Source organism: Pelobates fuscus, chromosome 2 (genome assembly GCF_036172605.1).
Source record: "Pelobates fuscus isolate aPelFus1 chromosome 2, aPelFus1.pri, whole genome shotgun sequence".
Lineage (NCBI taxonomy): Eukaryota > Metazoa > Chordata > Amphibia > Anura > Pelobatidae > Pelobates > Pelobates fuscus.
The window spans coordinates 88061658-88080797 of NC_086318.1; the positions used below are offsets into that span (position 1 = coordinate 88061658).

Sequence of the window (19140 nt, forward strand, 5' to 3'; positions counted from 1 at the left end):
AAGGGGAGCAGGGGCTTAGTATAAGGGGAGCAGGGGCTTAGTATAAGGGGAGCAGGGGCTTAGTATAAGGGGAGCAGGGGCTTAGTATAAGGGGAGCAGGGGCTTAGTATAAGGGGAGCAGGGGCTTAGTATAAGGGGAGCAGGGGCTTAGTATAAGGGGAGCAGGGGCTTAGTATAAGGGGAGCAGGGGCTTAGTATAAGGGGAGCAGGGGCTTAGTATAAGGGGAGCAGGGGCTTAGTATAAGGGGAGCAGGGGCTTAGTATAAGGGGAGCAGGGGCTTAGTATAAGGGGAGCAGGGGCTTAGTATAAGGGGAGCAGGGGCTTAGTATAAGGGGAGCAGGGGCTTAGTATAAGGGGGCAGGGGTTTAGTATAAGGGGCAGGGTTTAGTATAAGGGGGCAGGGTTTAGTATAAGGGGCAGGGGTTTAGTATAAGGGGGCAGGGGTTTAGTATAAGGGGGCAGGGGTTTAGTATAAGGGGGCAGGGGTTTAGTATAAGGGGGCAGGGGTTTAGTAGATGGGGCAGGGGTTTAGTAGATGGGGCAGGGGTTTAGTAGATGGGGAGCAGGGGTTTAGTAGATGGGGAGCAGGGGTTTAGTAGATGGGGAGCAGGGGTTTAGTAGAAGGGGAGCAGAGGTTTATGTAGAACGAGTACAGGGCTTTTGTAGAGGGTGGCAGTGGTTTTGGTGGAGGGGGAAGGTTTTTAGTGATATTATGTGTACATTGCTGTATAGTTGATATATATAATGATAGCATGTGTTTTGTTAAAGGGGGAGAAAAAAACTTTGTAGAAGGGTGGGCAGGGGTTGTATTAAAGGGAGAGCAGGGGTTTTGTAGACGGGGCAGGTGTTTTGTAAAAAGGAGGGCAGGGTTTTTGTAGAAAGGGAGGCGGGGGTTTTGTGGAAGGGTTTTGCAGTAGGCGGAACAGGGCTATTGTAGAAGGGGCAGGGGTTTTGCTGAAGGGGGGGCGCCATATGTTGGGCTCGCACAGGGTGTCTGATCACCTAAGGCCGGCCCTGGTAACACCCCGTCATTCAGACGGGCACTAGAAGTGCTTCCTAAGCCAGTGCTGCACAGGCATTCGCCATCTCCACGTTCTGCATGGAGAAACTGAATGTTCCCCATAGAGATTTATTGCTTCATGAGGAGCTGCTTGTTGGCTCAAAGTGACGTCTTGACACATATGAGCCAAAGCCTCCCAATGCTTTCTGCCTTCTCAGCCTTAAAGGGCGTGGCCAGTCGTGGAGAGACCGGCACGATGCGGAAAAAAGAGGAGTAAAAACACCTTTTTACTGTGATCTAGGGGTGGCCACAGACCCGAATTAGTGAAACACTAGCGTGTCAGGAACACATTTTGTGTTATAGTGTTCCTGTGACTAAAAGACCTTGGGGCTCCTTTTTTGATTAACGAATTGGTTTACTTCCTTTAACACATGAATGCTCTATACCACAAGGCCATGCGTTTTAAAATCAAGTAGTTAACATTATGATAAGAACACAACATGGATCTGGCAATCCTAGTTGAGCTACAAAGTCTAAACATCTCCGTACAATATTATCAACATAGATATAATATATACAAATATAACACTTCACGCATAATGCAACAAGGTACAGAGACAGTTAATTCCTGTATTTAAATCTAAATACAAAGTCAGTAATTGTGAACCTTTGAGCCCAAGGGCCTAACCTCAAAACCAATGTATCTTAAAGTGCCAACACTGCAATTAAAGGGACACTATAGTCACCCAGACCACTTCAGCTCAAGGCTTACACGCTGCAACCCCCTGCCAGTGAACCCTAGAGTGGCCACCAGGGCCACAGTACAGTAGCACCAGCCCTGAGTACTCTGCTGCCTTACATGCCAGCAGAGATGCCTCTGCATGCCTATTTAATTAAAATTAAGTTGTTATGGTGCTAGGAGGTCCAAGGCACTTTCTTGTCTACTCTGTAGCACTGTTTATCTCTGTCCCCTGTTCACATAAAAACAGCTTGAGAAAGGTAGGGAAGCACCGGGGATCTCCTAGTACCATAACAATTTAATTTAAATCAAGTTGTAATGTTGGCCAGAGTGTTCCTTTAAAAGGAACACTATAGCCTTAGGTATACTAACATGCATTCCTAACACTCTAGTACTGGAGTGGCTGTTTAGGTGTCTTCCCCATCCTTCCCTCAGAATGCAGTGAAATCTCCCCAAAATCTCCATCGCCACGGCTGGCCCCACCTCCATGGCAGAGATCAGTCTTGACTACCTCAGCCAATCCAATGCTTTCCTATTGGAAGCATTGGGAGGTTATGTGCATGCGCAGCAAAACACGCTGAGCCAATCAGGATCCCTTCATACAAGAGCAGTGAACGAATGCATCTCAGTGGGGTGCGTTCAGCGTCTTCATGCAGAGTGACTGCTTTATGACTGCCACTAGAGGCGTTACTAGGCATCAATGCATGCACTGCCTTTACTCTGAAAAGTCTGCAGGGACAGGCTATAGACACCAGAACTACTACATTAAGCTGTAGCGGTTCTGGTGACTATAGTTCCCTTTAAGGAGTTAAAGATCCTGAACACCTTCCTTCTCAAACCCAGTGAACCTGAATTTACCACTTCCCTGTGTCTATGCAGGTCCTGAAGCTGAAGCGTGGCAAATCCTATATACACTCATACTACTTAGAAGGGAGTAACCCCCTGTAAATTAAAGTTAAAACTATTGCTACCCAGACCACTTTATCTCATAGTTAACTGCACAGGGACACTATACAGTTAGGAATACAGTTTTGCATTTCCAAAACAATTGTTCCTTTACTGTTGCATTCAAGAATATACATAGCGTTCATCCCTTTCTAACAAAAGATGTTTGTGTCCAAGGATGACTAAGGCAACTTACCTGACCCCATTCTTACATTATCACATTGTATTCTTTATATACTGATTGCTGGTGGCAGGCATGCAATTTAATTTAACATATTTATCCTTTAATAAAGAGACAATGGGTCTCATGTAAAAATAAATAAAAAAAAAAAATTTAAATTGTCACATGTGCTTTAACAGTTTTGTGCAGAAACACCATTTTACTAGATATAACATTGTTACTCCACTGTGTTTGCGAGTTTTTATTTAACTTTTGGATTATTTTTTTTTTGCTCCTTTATCTTCCTGATGATTTTATCATTGATTTCACGCACAAAATAAGACAATACATCATTTTAAGAAACAAGAAGCATTGCAATTTGAATATTTTTTTTAAACAATAGGAAGACAATAAAAGTTGTCAGAGAAAAACGCTTACAGTGGTGAAGATATTGTCAGAAAAAGGCATACTTTTCAACCTTGTTTTTAAATTGATTACAAATTTGTGGAGAAAAAAAAAACAAACAAAAACAAAACGAAATTAAATATTTTAGTACATATAAGGGAATAAACAGACGCAAGTAAACAAGCCTAAAAAGTGAGAACAAAACTTTTTATACATAAGCCCCATACTCATAACATCTGCTATCATTTATTTATTTTTAATTGGATTTTAGTGTGTGGTTTAGCACTGAAACAGTAAAGAAATTAACCACACACACACACTTCAGTTTCCAAATGATAATCAATGCTTTGTGCAGATTAAATTCTGAACACTTTCAGTGCTGGTCATATAAATATCTTAATGGCAATCTCATTTAAGAACACATTTCATAATTCTAGATAACAGTTTATTTTTCAATGCTTTTAACACCAAATGGGTCACTTATAAAGTGTGGACACAATTGGTTCAGAATACCAAGATATATTCACTAAACTGAGTTACATTTACACATTTAGCAAGCTATTTTTACTGAATGTTGCAATTCCATTGCATTATTTCACTCCTTAGTAAATAAACATGTTGACACATTGATAAATTAAAGCTTAAAATTGTTGGAAATTTAAAGTGAATTTTAGGTCAATTTAGCCAAAGTCAGCCATATTTTGAGTTTGACTGTTTTAGTCTAACATTTGATATTTACTGTATTTACTAAACTTTGAATTAATAGCAAACTTTAGGCTAAATCAGCCAGAATGTGGCTATGGCTGAATCGGACGATTATTCTAGATCAGCTATTGTAGACTAAATTTTGTGATTTAGATTTAAATTTTGCAATATTCAGTTTAGTGATATATTTAAAGTGAATATTAGTGATTAACCGTGTCTGAATTAGCTTTGAATTCCCAACAATCCACACTTTAAGGGATTATTCACTAAACATAGAATTTTACTGAATTAGATCTGAAAGGCAAAATTCAGGCCAAATCAGCGGATATAAAAACACAACACATTCATTTACCTATGGCATCATAGTAAATAGATATAACACAAAATCTGTAAATATATATAAAATGGAATTGTTTTTTTTTTCTTACCGATGGCAGGGTCTCCATGTTATAGCGTGGTGATGATAGCTTGCACATCAGACTGAACATAGATTACCATCAGATTCCCAGTAATGCAAATTTGGGATCTCAGTCCACATTTCAACAAACGTAAATACTATCTTGCATGGTGTTCAGAAACATGTGTACACATGTAACAACCTAAAAAGAAAAAAATATTCTTCTATGATTTTCTTTGTGTGACGTGCCTGTTGATTCAGCCATTAAAATGCAAGCTGGAAAATATATTCCAGTGATGATAGACATATGGCGTGATTATACCATGGTGCCCAGAGGTCTCCTTAAGTGTAGCTATGCGATTATAATGGCCCACAGCCTATAATCTGGGCAAATATTGTATATTTTCTGGTTGAGTATAGTTGTAAGCACATACAAGGTTATGTACTAAGGTAAGAATTCTAATTTAAGGCCAGAGTTGCTTAACTGAAATTTAGAATATTTTTCAAATTTAGTTTAGTTTTTTTATCATAAATATGAGAATTAGATATTTGGCCACTAGCTGGTTGGTTACAGGAAATTAAGGCGCTAGGAATACAAATCTGTTTTCCTAAAGCTTTAGTGCCCTAGTCCGTAATTAGATTTAGATCCTCCGACTGTATTATAGATTAATTAAAAATATATATATTTAAAAAAAAAAAAAAATGAATACCCAATTCAATGCTCTTCATATAGGAGCATTGGAGACAAGTTGCATGTGCACTGCCAGCTGCATGTGCGTCCAATCAAATACTTTCCTATGAGCTGCATTTAGTCACATGACTAAATTTCATTCTGGTTTTCATGAAGTGAGTGTGTTTAACCTTACAATATTTAAATTACAGGCTTAAAACTACAGGGCCACTGCACCTAAACCATTTCACTGAGATGAAGATGTCTGGGTGCATTTAATTGTCTTTTAAGGATATTGACAGCTGTAATCTATCAAAACGCAAATCCAATTCAGTTGTATCCCTACTACAGAAATTCAATTAATTTAGCATTTGCAAAACCGCACACAACAGCTGCAGTGCCTCGGGTTAGCCACCACTGCATATTAAGAAGATAAGAAATAAATATGTATGCTACATAATCTATCAAGAATCTATTGAATGTGAGATAGCTGTGGGAAAAACAGTCCTGTTTGAGAGAGATTTTATAACACATAGAAATAGATTCTTAGCTAATGCTAAACAAACACATATCTACATCATAATCAAATTATTAATACACTGTATGCAAATACATTAAATAAAATACACAGTACATTCCTGTGTTTGTTGCAAGCTCCCAGGCTGTGCAGCGTCTGTAATAAGTTTGTCTAAACCGGGAAGTGCCAAAGCCAATCACAATGAAATATTGCAGGTTGGGAGGGAGGAGCAGAAAGGGTGTCCTGGCTTCTAAAGCTGCTCTGGAGTAAGGAAGGCTCCAGGTATCCTCTGTATTCTGTAGAAATTGGATTTGGCATGTGCCAGGCTATTGACGGATGCCTCACTGTAAGAGATTCCAAAAAACATCCACTGATTGCCCCACACATTGTGAACATTCTAGGAACAAAACACAAACATGCTAAGATATTTAATCACCATTACTGGCTCTCACAGCAATCACTAAACCTTAATTTCATGATTTATTATTGAGGTTAGAATTAAGTTTAGTATTATGGCTGCAGTTAGTATTGCATTTAGAATGAGTGTTAAATTAGAATAAATATCAGGTCTCTTATTAGAATTAGGGCTAGAGTTACTAATTGGATTAGACCTACAAATCCAGATAGATTTAGGGTTAAAGAGACATATACAGGGTTATTCACTAAAGGGAGAATTGAAAGTGAATTCAAGGTGAGTTTCACATTTAAGGTCAAAATATTCAAACTAGAAAAATTCTCTAGATCAGCATGTTTTCATTCCAACTACTCTGGCCTTTCAAAAATCACCTTGAATTCACTTTGAAATCTCATTTTATTAAATAGCCCTGCTGGTCCAAATTAACATTTGTTCATTAAACTGCAGCATTATTTGGGGAAACTAGTATGTAGGTTCAGATTTTAGTAGTGATAAAACAAAATGCATAGAAGCGGGCGCCATTTCGCGGGCGCCATTTATAAAATGGTATAAAGTCCCAACGTATGCATAAAGATAAAAGGACACAAAAACAATGATTAAAAATATTATAAATACTTATAAAAAGACTAAAAAGGGTAAGGATTATAAGAAGAGAGTATATAACAACAAAATAAATGGGGGAGAATGTTAACCATAAAAACCCCAAAGGACAAATCAAAACCACCAGATAAAGCAAGCATGTGCAAAAATACATTAAAAGATAAGGTGAAATACTTAAAGTCCAGACTCCAAATCTTAGAATTCAAATTTCAAAAAATTCTTTAAAAAAAAAAAAAAAATGTATTAAAACATTTTCCCAAGATTTTTTTTTTTTTTTTTAATATATTTTTGGGGAAAACTTTGTTGGACGATGCCGGCACCCGTCGGAGGTGAAAAATACGTCACCGGAAATGACGCAACGGACTATCAAGTCGGAACAGGAACACGTCACAGGATGGGACGCAACGGATATCCAGACGATCATTACGATCTCAGATAATTTGGAAAATATTCAGAACTATGGTTTAAACCAGGGGTCCTCAAACTTTTTAAACAGGGGGCCAGTTCACGGTCCCTCAGACACTGTTGGGGGCCATACTATTAAAAATATGAACAAATTCCTATGCACACTGCAAACACACGCATTAGGACATAAATACACACACACATACTGACATACATACATACATAAACAGACATACATATACATACAAATATACGGATTTTCACAGTGAGAAGACGCCAGTGTCCATAGGAAAGCATTGAAAATGCTTTCCTATGGACTGACTGAATGCGCGCGCGGCTCTTGCCGCGCATGCGCATTCATCAGATGACATCAGAAGTGGAAGGAGAGTCCCCGGCGCTGGAGAAAGGTCGGCCCGGCGGGAGTGGGACCCTGAGGGTGGGGGGGACCCAAAGACCCTATAGAGCCAGGAAAACGAGTTTGTTTTCCTGGCACTAGAGTGGTCCTTTAAGTCGCAATCGTACCTCCTGTCCTGTGTCTGCTGGCTGCAATACTCTGAGATCACTGTATACAGTCTTAGGGGCCTAAACTGTGCATGGCCCCGCCCCCTCAGATCAAACCCAGTGATCTGTGCAAGGCTCTGCCCCCTCAGACTGAGCACAGCAATCTGAACATGGCCTCACCCCCTCAGACTAAATACAGTGATCTGTGCATGGCCCCACCCCCTCAGACTAAATTCAGTGATCTATGCATAGCCCCGCCCCCTCTGACTAAATACGGTGATCTATGCATGGCCACGCCCCCTCAGACTGAACACAGTCATCTGTGCATGGCCCCACCCACACAAACTGAACACAGTAAGCTGTGTATAGCCCTGCCCCCTCACACTGTCCATGTGTCCCAGCCAGTGTCTCTGGTGTCTCAGTGTCCCCATGTCTCCCATTGTCCCTAGTGTCTCAGTGTTCCCATGTCTGCCTGTGTCCCTAGTGTCTGTGTGCCCATGTTTCCCAGTGTCGCTAGTGTTTTAGTGTGCCCATGTCTCCCAGTGTCCCCAAGTGTCTCAGTGTCCCCTAGTGACATGGGGACACTGGGAGACATGGGGACACTGGGGACACAATGTCTCCCAGCCAGTATCCCTGGTGTCTGTGTCCCCATGTCTCCCAGTGTCTCAGTGTCCCTAGTGTCTCAGTGTTCCCATGTCTCCCAGTGTAACATGTCTCCCAGTGTCCCAAGTGTCTCAGTGTCCCCTAGTGACATGGGGACACAGACACTAGGCAACATGGAGACACAAATACATGGGGACACTGGGAGACATGGAGCACTTAGACACTGATACATAGGGACCCTGTGACACATAGTTTCAGTGTCCCCGAGTCTCCCAGTCAGGCCAGGACTGGCCATCAGGCCAGTGCCCCTAGTGTCTGTGTGCCCATGTCTCCCAGTGTCCCTTGTGTCTCAGTGTCCCCATGTCTCCCAGTGTCCCAAGTGTCTCAGTGTCCCCTAGTGACATGGGCACTCAGTCCCCCAGAGGCACTGACATGCAGCCGCCGGCTGGGGACTGAGGGAGGCAGGAGAGGACCCGGGGAGCTGTAGCTAGCAGCTCCGCCGGGTCCTCTCGCGAGGTCTGAGAGTTGCCGCGGTTACCGTGCCAAAGCTCAGATCTCGCAAGAGTGAACTCTAGCCTGCAGACTAGAGTTCACTCTCACCACTAGGACCACCAGGGATGGCAGCATGGCTCCCCACTCCATGGAAACCCGGCTCCCCCCTCTCCCAGGCTAAAGGTAAGAAGGGAGTTGGGGACATAACTTTTTTAAAATTATTAATAAAAAATATATTTAAATAAAAAATAAATTCACACTCACACTAACAGCCCTCTCACACACACAGCACCCAGACACACACAGCACCCCGACACACACAGCTCCCTTAGACACACACAAACACACAGAGCACCCTCCCACACACATATATATATACACATATATATATATATATAATATATAAAATAACCCTCAGTGAGTTAACAGACAAAGAAAATTAGAAACCTAGAAGATAAAAACACCCTCACACACAGCACCCCTCTTACACACACACAGCACCCTCCCCCACACACATATATATATAAAATATATAAAATAACCATAAGAGGTAAGAATAGGATGTATTTCATGTATTGAAAAAAGTAGGTTACTTGAACACGTCACACGCTGCTACCCACAATGTTACAAACACAAACTGCTGCACAAACACCTATAAAGACATACATACACACGGACATGCAAAAATACATTTACACACACACACAGTTTTTTTGTTTTTGTTTGGAAGGGTAAGGATAGGGGGTCATTTAGAATTTTGTGCCTACAGCCACTTATTATGTAAATCTGGCCATGTTTATAGGTGATTTTCAATGATGTAACTTCCAGAGTAGTGACAGCTATCCTTTGAAGAAATTCATAGTGGAAATGCAATATGTAACTGAAAATGACATCTAAAATATTACAAATGTATGCTTAAACTGTGGGATGTGATGGTCATGGGCCGTGACCGACAGGGGATATCCTTTAATCTCTCCTGGTGGCCCATGCAGAACAGCGCTTTCTAAGCACCAACCTTGCTGTGTGTCTTCACGTGCCAGTGGGGAGATCAAAGATCCTCAAACATATCTGTCCGAAATTAATGATGACACAGTCACACCAGCATGTGCATCTACATTTGTGAGTCTCATGATTAGAGTTTCTATGTTTGTGTGCTAACTTGTATCTGTGTGCTAGCATAGGTCTATGCATTAGGTCGCTTTGTGTGTGCAGCAAGTTGCATGTGAATGGCTAATATATATATATACACATACATACAGTGAGGGAAAAAAGTATTTGACCCCCTGCTGATTTTGAACGTTTGCCCACTGACAAAGAAATGATCACTCTATAATTTTAATGGTAGGTGTATTTTAACAGTGAGAGACAGAATAACAAAAAAGAAAATCCAGAATAACGCATGTCAAAAAAGTTATAAATTGATTTGCATGTCAATGAGTGAAAAAAGTATTTGGCCCCTTCGACTTGGTGGAAAAGCCCTTGTTGGCAATCACAGAGGTCAGACGTTTCTTGTAGTTGGCCACCTGGTTTGCACACATCTCAGGAGGGATTTTTGTCCCACTCCTCTTTGCAGATCCTCTCCAAGTCACTGGCGGATCCAGGGGGGGGCAACGGGGCAATTACCCCCCCGAGAATCCGAGGTTCTCCCTCTCCCCTGCCGGCTAATGCAGGGCTGGCGCTGTCCAAGCGCCAGCCCTGCAATGTGCCTTCATGGACCGGAGGGGAGATCAGAGATCTCCCTCTCCGGTCTGCAGGCTCTGTTTGCTGGCCGCCGGCAGGGGAGGGAGAGAGAGAGAGGACCCGGGGGAGCTCAGTCTGCAGCAACGCTCCGGATCTCGTGAGAGTGAACTCTAGCCCTGGAGACCGGGGCTAGAGTTCACTCTCACCACATGGACCACCAGGGATTCCCCACCGGACCACCAGGGATCGAGAAATGTCCCCCCTCCTTCCTAAACAAAGGTAAGAAGGGAGGGGGGACATTAGGTATATTTCAAATAAATTAATTTTTTTTTTATCAAATTAAAAAAAACAATAAAAAAAGCCCCCCATCCTTATCACACACATACCCCCCCCCACATACATACACTGCCCCCATACACACACTGCTCCCACATACATACACTGCCCCATACCCACACACTGCCCCCCACATACATACACTGCCCCATACACACACATTGCCCCCATACACACACTGCCTCCATACACACACATTGCCCCCATACACACACTGCCCCCATACACACACTGCCCCCACATGCATACACTGCCCCCACATACATCCACTGCCCCCATACACACACATTGCCCCCACATACATACACTGCCCCCTCATACATATACTGCCCCCACATACATACACTGCCCCCATACAAACACATTGCCCCCATACACAGACATTGCCCCCATACACAGACATTGCCCCCATACACATACACTGCCCCTATACACACACACTGCCCCCATACACACACACTGCCCCCTCATACATATACTGCCCCCACATACATACACTGCCCCCATACACACACACATTGCCCCACATACAAACATACACTTCCCCCATACACACACATTGCCCACTTACACTGCCCCCAATACACACACACACCCTACACACACATTGCCCCCCCACACACATACACTGCCCCATACACACAAACTTCCTCCCATACACACACTGCCCCCATACACACATACATTGCCCCCCACTCACACTGCAATGCACACACACACTGCCCCCTAACACACACTGCCGTCCTCACGTACACACTGCAACTTTCACACACACACACTGCTCACACAGTCCTTCTTACACAAACACACACACACTGCACCTCTGCTCCTATGCCCTACTACAGCCCCATTTCCAAGCAGACCTCAGGTAAGTTGTCAAACTGTTCTTAAACGGTTTGACTACTTACTCTGGGAGGGGGTCCCGGCACTACTGGCACCATAACCACTACACTGAGCTGTAGTGGGTATTGTGTCTGGATTATTTCTCTAAATAATCTGCAAGTGCCCCTCCCAAGGTCAGGCTCTGGATCCGCCACTGCTCCAAGTCAGTAAGGTTTCGAGGCTGACATTTAGCAACTCGAACCTTCAGCTCCCTCCACAGATTTTCTATGGGATTAAGGTCTGGAGACTGGCTAGGCCACTCCAGGACCTTAATGTACTTCTTCTTGAGCCACTCCTTTGTTGCCCTGGCTGTGTTTTGGGTAATTGTCATGCTGGAATACCCATCCACGACCCATTTTCAATGCCCTGGCTGAGGGAAGGAGGTTCTCACCCAAGATTTGACGGTACATGGCCCCGTCCATCGTCCCTTTGATGCAGTGCAGTTGTCCTGTCCCCTTAGCACAAAAACATCCCCAAAGCATAATGTTTCCACCTCCATGTTTGATGGTGGGGATTGTGTTCTTGGGGTGATAAGCAGCATTCCTCCTCCTCCTCCAAACACGGCGAGTTGAGTTGATGCCAAAGACCACACAGCCTCACACTGCACCCCTCACACACACACCGCACTAATTCCCCCCCCTCCTGCACACCAAACACACACTGCACCCTTCACACACATTAAAAATGCACTCACACACACAGACACATACACACACTGCACCCCTCACACACACACTGCACTCCTCACACATACACAGGGCTGCCATCAGAAATTGTGGGGCCCCTGACACAGCTCAAGGTCTGGGCCCCCCGGCGCCTGCACCCGAGTTCTCTCCCCCCCCCCCCCCCCCCCCCGAGTCCGCCCACAGGGATGCAGTGTCTGCAGGGCCGGTGCAAGGATTTTTGCCGCCCTAGGCAAAAGTAAAGTTTGCCGCCCCCCATGTGACATCACAGTGCCCCACCCATATGATCTGCCATGTTAACTAACACAGTGCTGCAGTGCCGCCGTGTTTACAATAAAAGGCCTGCAGGGACAGGCTATAGACACCAGAACCACTACATTAAGCTGCAGTGGTTCTGGGGACTATAGTGTCCCTTTAATGTGAGCTAAATTAAAGATTAGTGCCACGAATAATATACTAGATTGCCTACTTACAACCAGATGAGGATGATGATGGGCTTCAGCTGCCGTCTGGCTCCACTGGTCTGGTGTAGAACAGGCTCTCTGGAGGCGGTTTGTAACTGTGGTCACAAAAATCAATGTTCTGGGAGAACGAGAAGCAGCTCCATTTTTTGAGGGCCCTTTACACAGCTCAAGGTCTGGGTCTGCACTGAGTGTGTGGAAGGGGTGCATTGTGTGTTGCTGTGTGTAAGGGATGCATTGCTTGTGTATGTGTGTCTGTGTGTAATGCATTGTGTGTTTTTCTGTGTGCAAGGGGTGCATTGTGTGTGTGTGTGATGGATGTCAATCTCTCCCCCTACCCCCGTCAATTTCCTTCTTCTCCCCCCCCTCCAATTTCCTTCTTCTCCCCCTCCCTCTCATTGCCTTCTCCCCCCTCCAATTTTCTTCCTTCTCCCCCCTCCAATTTCCTTCCTCCCTCCCCCCTCAAATTTCCTCCTCCCTCCCCCCTCAAATTTCCTTCCTCCCTCCCCCCTCAAATTTCCTTCCTCCCTCCCCCCTCAAATTTCCTTCCTCCCTCCCCCCTCAAATTTCCTTCCTCCCTCCCCCCTCAAATTTCCTTCCTCCCTCCCCCCTCCCTCAAATTTCCTTCCTCTCCCCCCTCCCTCAAATTTCCTTCCTCCCCCTCCCTCAAATTTCCTTCCTTTCCCCCTCCCTCAAATTTCCTTCCTCTCCCCCTCCCTCAAATTTCCTTCCTCTCCCCCCTCCCTCAAATTTCCTCCCTTCCTCTCCCCCCTCAAATGTCCTCCCTTCCTCTCCCCCCCTCAAATGTCCTCCCTTCCTCTCCCACTGCCTCAAATTTCCTCCCTTCCTCTCCCCCTCCCTCAAATTTCCTCCCTTCCTCTCCCCCCTCCCTCAAATTTCCTCCCTTCCTCTCCCCCCTCCCTCAAATTTCCTCCCTTCCTCTCCCCCCTCAAATTCCTACCTCTCCCTCCCCTCCCTCAAATTTCCTTCCTCTCCCCCCCCAAATTTCCTACCTTCCTCTCCCCCCCATCAAATTTCCTCCTTTCCTCTCCCCCCCAAATTTCCTCCCTCCCTCTCCCCCCACTCATTCAAATTTCCTCCCTCTCCCCCCCCACTCCCTCAAATTTCATCCCTTCCCTCCCCCCCACTCATTCATATTTCCTCCCTCTCCCCCCTCCCTCAAATTTCCTCCCTTCCTCTCCCCCCTCCCTCAAATTTCCTCCCTTCCTCTCCCCCTCCCTCAAATTTCCTCCCTTCCTCTCCCCCCTCAAATTCCTACCTCTCCCTCCCCTCCCTCAAATTTCCTTCCTCTCCCCCCCAAAATTTCCTACCTTCCTCTCTCCCCCATCAAATTTCCTCCCTTCCTCTCCCCCCAAAATTTCCTCCCTCCCTCTCCCCCCACTCCTCAAATTTCCTCCCTGCCCTCCCTCTCCCCCCACTCATTCAAATTTCCTCCCTCTCCCCCCCACTCCCTCAAATTTCATCCCTTCCCTCCCTCTCCCCCCCACTCATTCATATTTCCTCCCTCCCCCCCTCCCCCCTCCCTCAAATTTCCTGCCTTCCCTCTCCCCCCCACTCATTCAAATCCACCCCCCCCCACCCCCACCCACCCACTCAAATTTCCTGACACCCGGTGACCCGGCGGGCGCGCGAGGGAGCACTCTCCTCTGAGTGCTTCCTCTTCAGCTCCCTCGCACGCCGCGTACTGATGCCGGAGCCGGAAGATGACGTCATCTTCCGGCTCCGGCATCAGTACGGTGCGCGAGGGAGCTGAAGAGGAAGCACTCAGAGGAGAGTGCTCCCTCGCGCGCCCGCCGGGTGTCAGCAGGGCCAGCCTCTGGGGGGCCCTGAGGTGGCCGGCTCCTGGGCCCCCCAGGAGAAGAGGCTGGCCCAGTGGGAACATACCGGGTCGCAGGGCCCCCTGCGACCCGGTATGTACCCACTGAATGTGGGGCCCGGACGACCTGAGCAGTCCGGGCCCCCCAGGACCGCCGGGCCCATGACAACCGTTGCGGTTGTCATGCCCTGATGGCGGCCCTGCACATACACACATACATCGCACCCTTCAAGAGCATTGAACCAACATGCTCACTTTGAGAGGGGGCATGCCTGTCATGGGTGATGACAAAACACTCCTTCTCTAATGCCGCCCCCTTCGCAGTGGGCCACTGTGACTCAAAAGTGCCCGGGCCGAATTTCTTTCCCCGTCTGGCCCTGATCCCAGCTGCCTTGAGATCATTAACAAGATGCTCCCGTGTAGTTCTGGGCTGATTCTTCACCGTTCTCATGATCATTGAAACTCCACAAGGTGATATCTTGCATGGAGCACCAGACCGAGGGAGACTGACAGTTATTTTGTGTTTCTTCCATTTGCAAATAATTGCACCAACTGTTGTTACCTTCTCACCAAGCTGCTTGGCGATGGTCTTGTAGTCCATTCCAGCCTTGTGTAGGTCTACAATCTTGTCCCTGACGTCCTTGGACAGCTCTTTGATCTTGGCCATGGTGGAGAGTTTGGAATCTGATTGATTGCTTCTGTGGCCAGGTGTCTTTTATACAGGTCACGAGCTGAGACTATCAGAGAGTTGTCCTAATCTCAGCTTGTTACCTGTATAAAAGACACCTGGAAGCCAGAAAGCTTGCTGATTGATAGGGGATCAAATACTTATTTCACTCATTGACATGCAAATCAATTTATAACTTTTTTGACATGCGTTTTTCTGGATTTTTATTTTTTTTGTTATTCTGTCGCTCACTGTTAAAATACACCTTCCATTAAAATTATAGACTGATCATTTCTTTGTCAGTGGGCAAACGTTCAAAATCAGCAGGGGATCAAATATAATAATAATAATAATATATGTGTGTGTATGTGGTAATTCAATATATATATATATGTCATTGAATGACTCAAGATTAAATTCGAATTAAGTAAGTGGTATGCTAATCTGATTCATATCTATAGAATGTAAGCTCGTTTGATCAGGGTCCTCTTCAACCTATCATTCCTGTAAGTTTTCTTGTAATTATAGTTAAACCCACCATCTCATAATATTGTCAAGCGCTACGGAATCTGTTGGCGCTATATAAATGACAATAATAATAACAATATCTCAATACAGTAATATAGAACACATGACAGATTAATAACGCACTGAATGTGATACAGAAGATTGTGGATAACTCTCCCACCTTGATATACGGTAGATTTTGAAAGTTATTGTCAACATACAAACAGCCCCAATGCAACATACAGGGTTATTCACTAAAGTGGGATTTTAACGTGAATTTCAAATTTAAGGTTTAAATAGCCGAGCTGGAAACATTCTCTAAAATCATCTATGCCTGCAGCCTTTAGGTCAGCTACTCTGGTTCGAAAACGTGAAATTTACTTTGAATTCTTTCTTTAGTAAATAACCCTGCTTGTCTCTCATAAAAACAAAACACACACTCTCTCTCTCTCTCTCTCTCTCTCTCTCTCTCTCTCTCTCTCTCTCTCTCTCTCTCTCTTATATAGAGTACTAGATTACACTCGTTTCTTAATCTTTCTAAAAAAAAAATTTTAGTAGTAAAACGGTTCCCAATCTAATATCCTGCAGAAAAACTTTTACTTTGAACACCTCTGAATTCTGATTTAAGCAGGTTTAGAAGTTACCTAAGAAGTGCACACCAGCAGTTACAACGGGGCAATGGGGATTAGAAATGGCAAAATAAGGGCCATACATGCACACATGTACCGTGCTATTCCCTCTGCTCCCCCTAGCATGCCAAACATACCTACCTTCCCCCTTGTAGGGGGAGGCATTAAACGGGAGATTTCAAGATGTGTCATAATTCGAGGTCATGTACAGAAAATAGAAGATTTCATCCAAACATGTTCTGTGTTCACAATCAGGGCAGGAGGGGCTGGCTGGTACCCACTCCAGCAGGATGGAAGGAGGCTGCTGATTTGCCATTCAGTTTGAGTCCTGATTGGTTGCTTCATTTCTTCATCCCTGTCATGATGTAGAAACTCAGCATGCTGCAAATCTTACACAGTCAGAGCATGTTCTCACATAATGTAGCTGCTGGAGGGATTAGCTATAGATTAAGCAGCAATAATAGAAACCATTTGTAAACCTTCAGTTTATATTAAGTTTGTAGCAGAGCATTGTTAATATTTACCATTTTTTTTCTTTTTTTTTTCTTAGGCAGGTACTCTGGTAAAATAAATCATAATTTATGATAATAATCACAATATGCATTATTAGCATGAATTATTTGCCAGCATGATCTGTGTCTGTGTGCAATGAATGGGATGGGGGTTATGCACTAACCAGCAAGTTGTGAAGAATTAGCGAATAGCAAAATTCAGACTAAAATAGCCACGCTATTGACCAATTTTGCCAACATTTTACAATTCATATTTAAAATCACTGCAATGTGCTGTTTGGTGAATAAGCCCCAGATATTTTAAAATGCAGGAGAACAGGGATATTAAGAGGACAGTTAATGAATCTGCAGAGAAAATACAATTGGTATCTGAAGGTACAGTAAGGATTGATCATAAAGGAATAATTATAACTCCAAACACAAATAATTATACATTCTGTAATGCAGACATCTACTTGTAAAGAAAATATCTACGGTAAAACACAGGCATTAAAAGCAATTCAGTATGTAAATATAGTGTTTTACATTAATTGCAACGATAAGTAATGGCTAATGCAGCTTTACGCTTCTAATAAATACACTAGTGTTCAATCTTTATTAAACTATGCACCTACAGTTACCTCTAATATAAAAATATCTAGTCCGTGGTTGCCCAAAATGTAAATTCCCAGATATTGTAGAACTACAACTCCCATGATGTTTTGTATGCCTTAAAGGACCTCTATAGGCACCCAGACCACTTCACCTCAATGAAGTGGTCTGGGTGCCAGGTCCCCCTAGTTTAACCCTGCAGCTGTAAACATAGCAGTTTCAGAGAAACTGCTATGTTTATAAATGGGTTAATCCAGCCTCTAGTGGCTGTCTCATTGACAGCCGCTAGAGGCGCTTCCGTGCTTCTCACTGTGATTTTCACAGTGAGAAGACGCCAGCGTCCATAGTAAAGCTTTCCTATGGACTGACTGAATGCGCGCGCGGCTCTTGCCGCTCATGCGCATTCGGCGGATGACGTCGGAAAAGGGAGGAGAATTTAACCCCTTCTTCCCCCTTCAGCCCGGCGGGAGGGGGACACAAAGAACCTATAGAGCCAGGAAAACGAGAATGTTTTCCTGGCACTATAGTGGTCCTTTAAGAATGCTTTTATAATGACAAAGCATCATGGAAGTTGTAGTTTGAAAACCTCCTGGCACATCTAGGTCTCCAACCTATACAATTCCAATATTGTAAGCTTGTTTGACCAGGGATTTCTTCACCTCTTGTCTAGAAATGTAAAACACTGCAGAAAATATTGCCACAATATAAATAAATAATAAATAATAAAAATGAGAAAGGACATATTGGCGAACAACCTGTGGGTTTATAACATGAAATATCTGTACACGGTCATCAATAGATGTCTTAAAGCACCACTAAAGGTACCCAGACCACCTCATCTCAATGGGTGCAATGATCCTTTAGTTTTAACCCTGTGATATAAAGCATTACCATTTAGTAAATACTGCTTTTCTGTCTTTCTTCCTGATAGCCACTAGAGGTGCTAATGCTGTAAGAACCAAATCTAACTCAGCTCTCACAGTGGATCATCATTTCATTAGAGGAACACAGTGTTTTTTAGCTCCAGTGGTCCTCTATAAGGATCTGTATTTATTGAGATTTAGAGGAGTCTTGAATCTAACAAAGAGGAGAACACAAAGCATTAGGAATACAAGTTTGTATTCCAAACATTGTAGTGTTCCTTCCTTTAACCCCTTAGGAATTGTGGGTTCATTATGCCATCTTCTAGGAGTGGGCTTAAAAGCTGCACGACGGCATAGCATGCCCTAGTGTTTTAGCCCTCCTTCTGGCCTACCTCTCTACCCATGCTGCACCACCTGGGGGTCTCCCTGGAAATCAATGACGGCGATCTGCTTCATGTGATCGCTGTGACAGCCTGTTACAATGTCTCAGTCAATGATTTGTAACATTGGATGAGATATTGTCTCTGGTGACAAAGTGGCCCGACCAGACATCTCAAAATATGTCATTTGGAATACTCTGGGTAACCTAGTTTTAAAAACGGTATTCCATAATGGTGGTTATTACCAAGGCTGTCACACTCTCTCAAAGGCAGCATAGGAGCAGAAAGTCTTCGTAAAATGTCCAACTTTGAAATAGGCATCTAATGTATTTGGTGCTGTGACCAAAAAACATGGAAAACTGGTTCATGAGGATGCTGTTATATTCGCGAGACAATGTTAAATCAAAATACTGTGGCTTTACTGCACTAACTCATATCAAGAATATGAAATATCCTGTGAAAAAAAGAGTTAATGTTTGTGAAAAATATTAAATAAAGAAGTGTAAAAAAACACCCAGCAAATGTAAAATAAATTCTTAAAACAACCTGGAAAATAT

The 19140-nt window shown here is 44.0% G+C and overlaps 1 protein-coding gene across 4 annotated transcripts in view; it reads right to left on the reverse strand.

The window, feature by feature from the left end:
* The window catches only part of LOC134585550 (diacylglycerol O-acyltransferase 2-like), a 40960-nt gene extending 24439 nt beyond the window's left edge, over nt 1–16521 (reverse strand). Inside the window, exons 1-3 of one of the 4 annotated variants that reach the window (XM_063440984.1) lie at nt 16379–16521; nt 5657–5883; nt 4384–4554 (exon numbers count right to left, since the gene is read on the reverse strand). In XM_063440984.1, the coding sequence (XP_063297054.1) occupies nt 4384–4443 (60 nt within the window). In that variant the 5' untranslated portion in view covers nt 4444–4554; nt 5657–5883; nt 16379–16521. Of the gene's footprint in view, nt 1–4383; nt 4555–5062; nt 5113–5656; nt 5884–16374 lie in introns of those variants that run through there. The other 3 variants (XM_063440983.1, XM_063440985.1, XM_063440986.1) reach the window with 3 other exon arrangements.
* Nucleotides 16522–19140: the final 2619 nt, after the last annotated feature.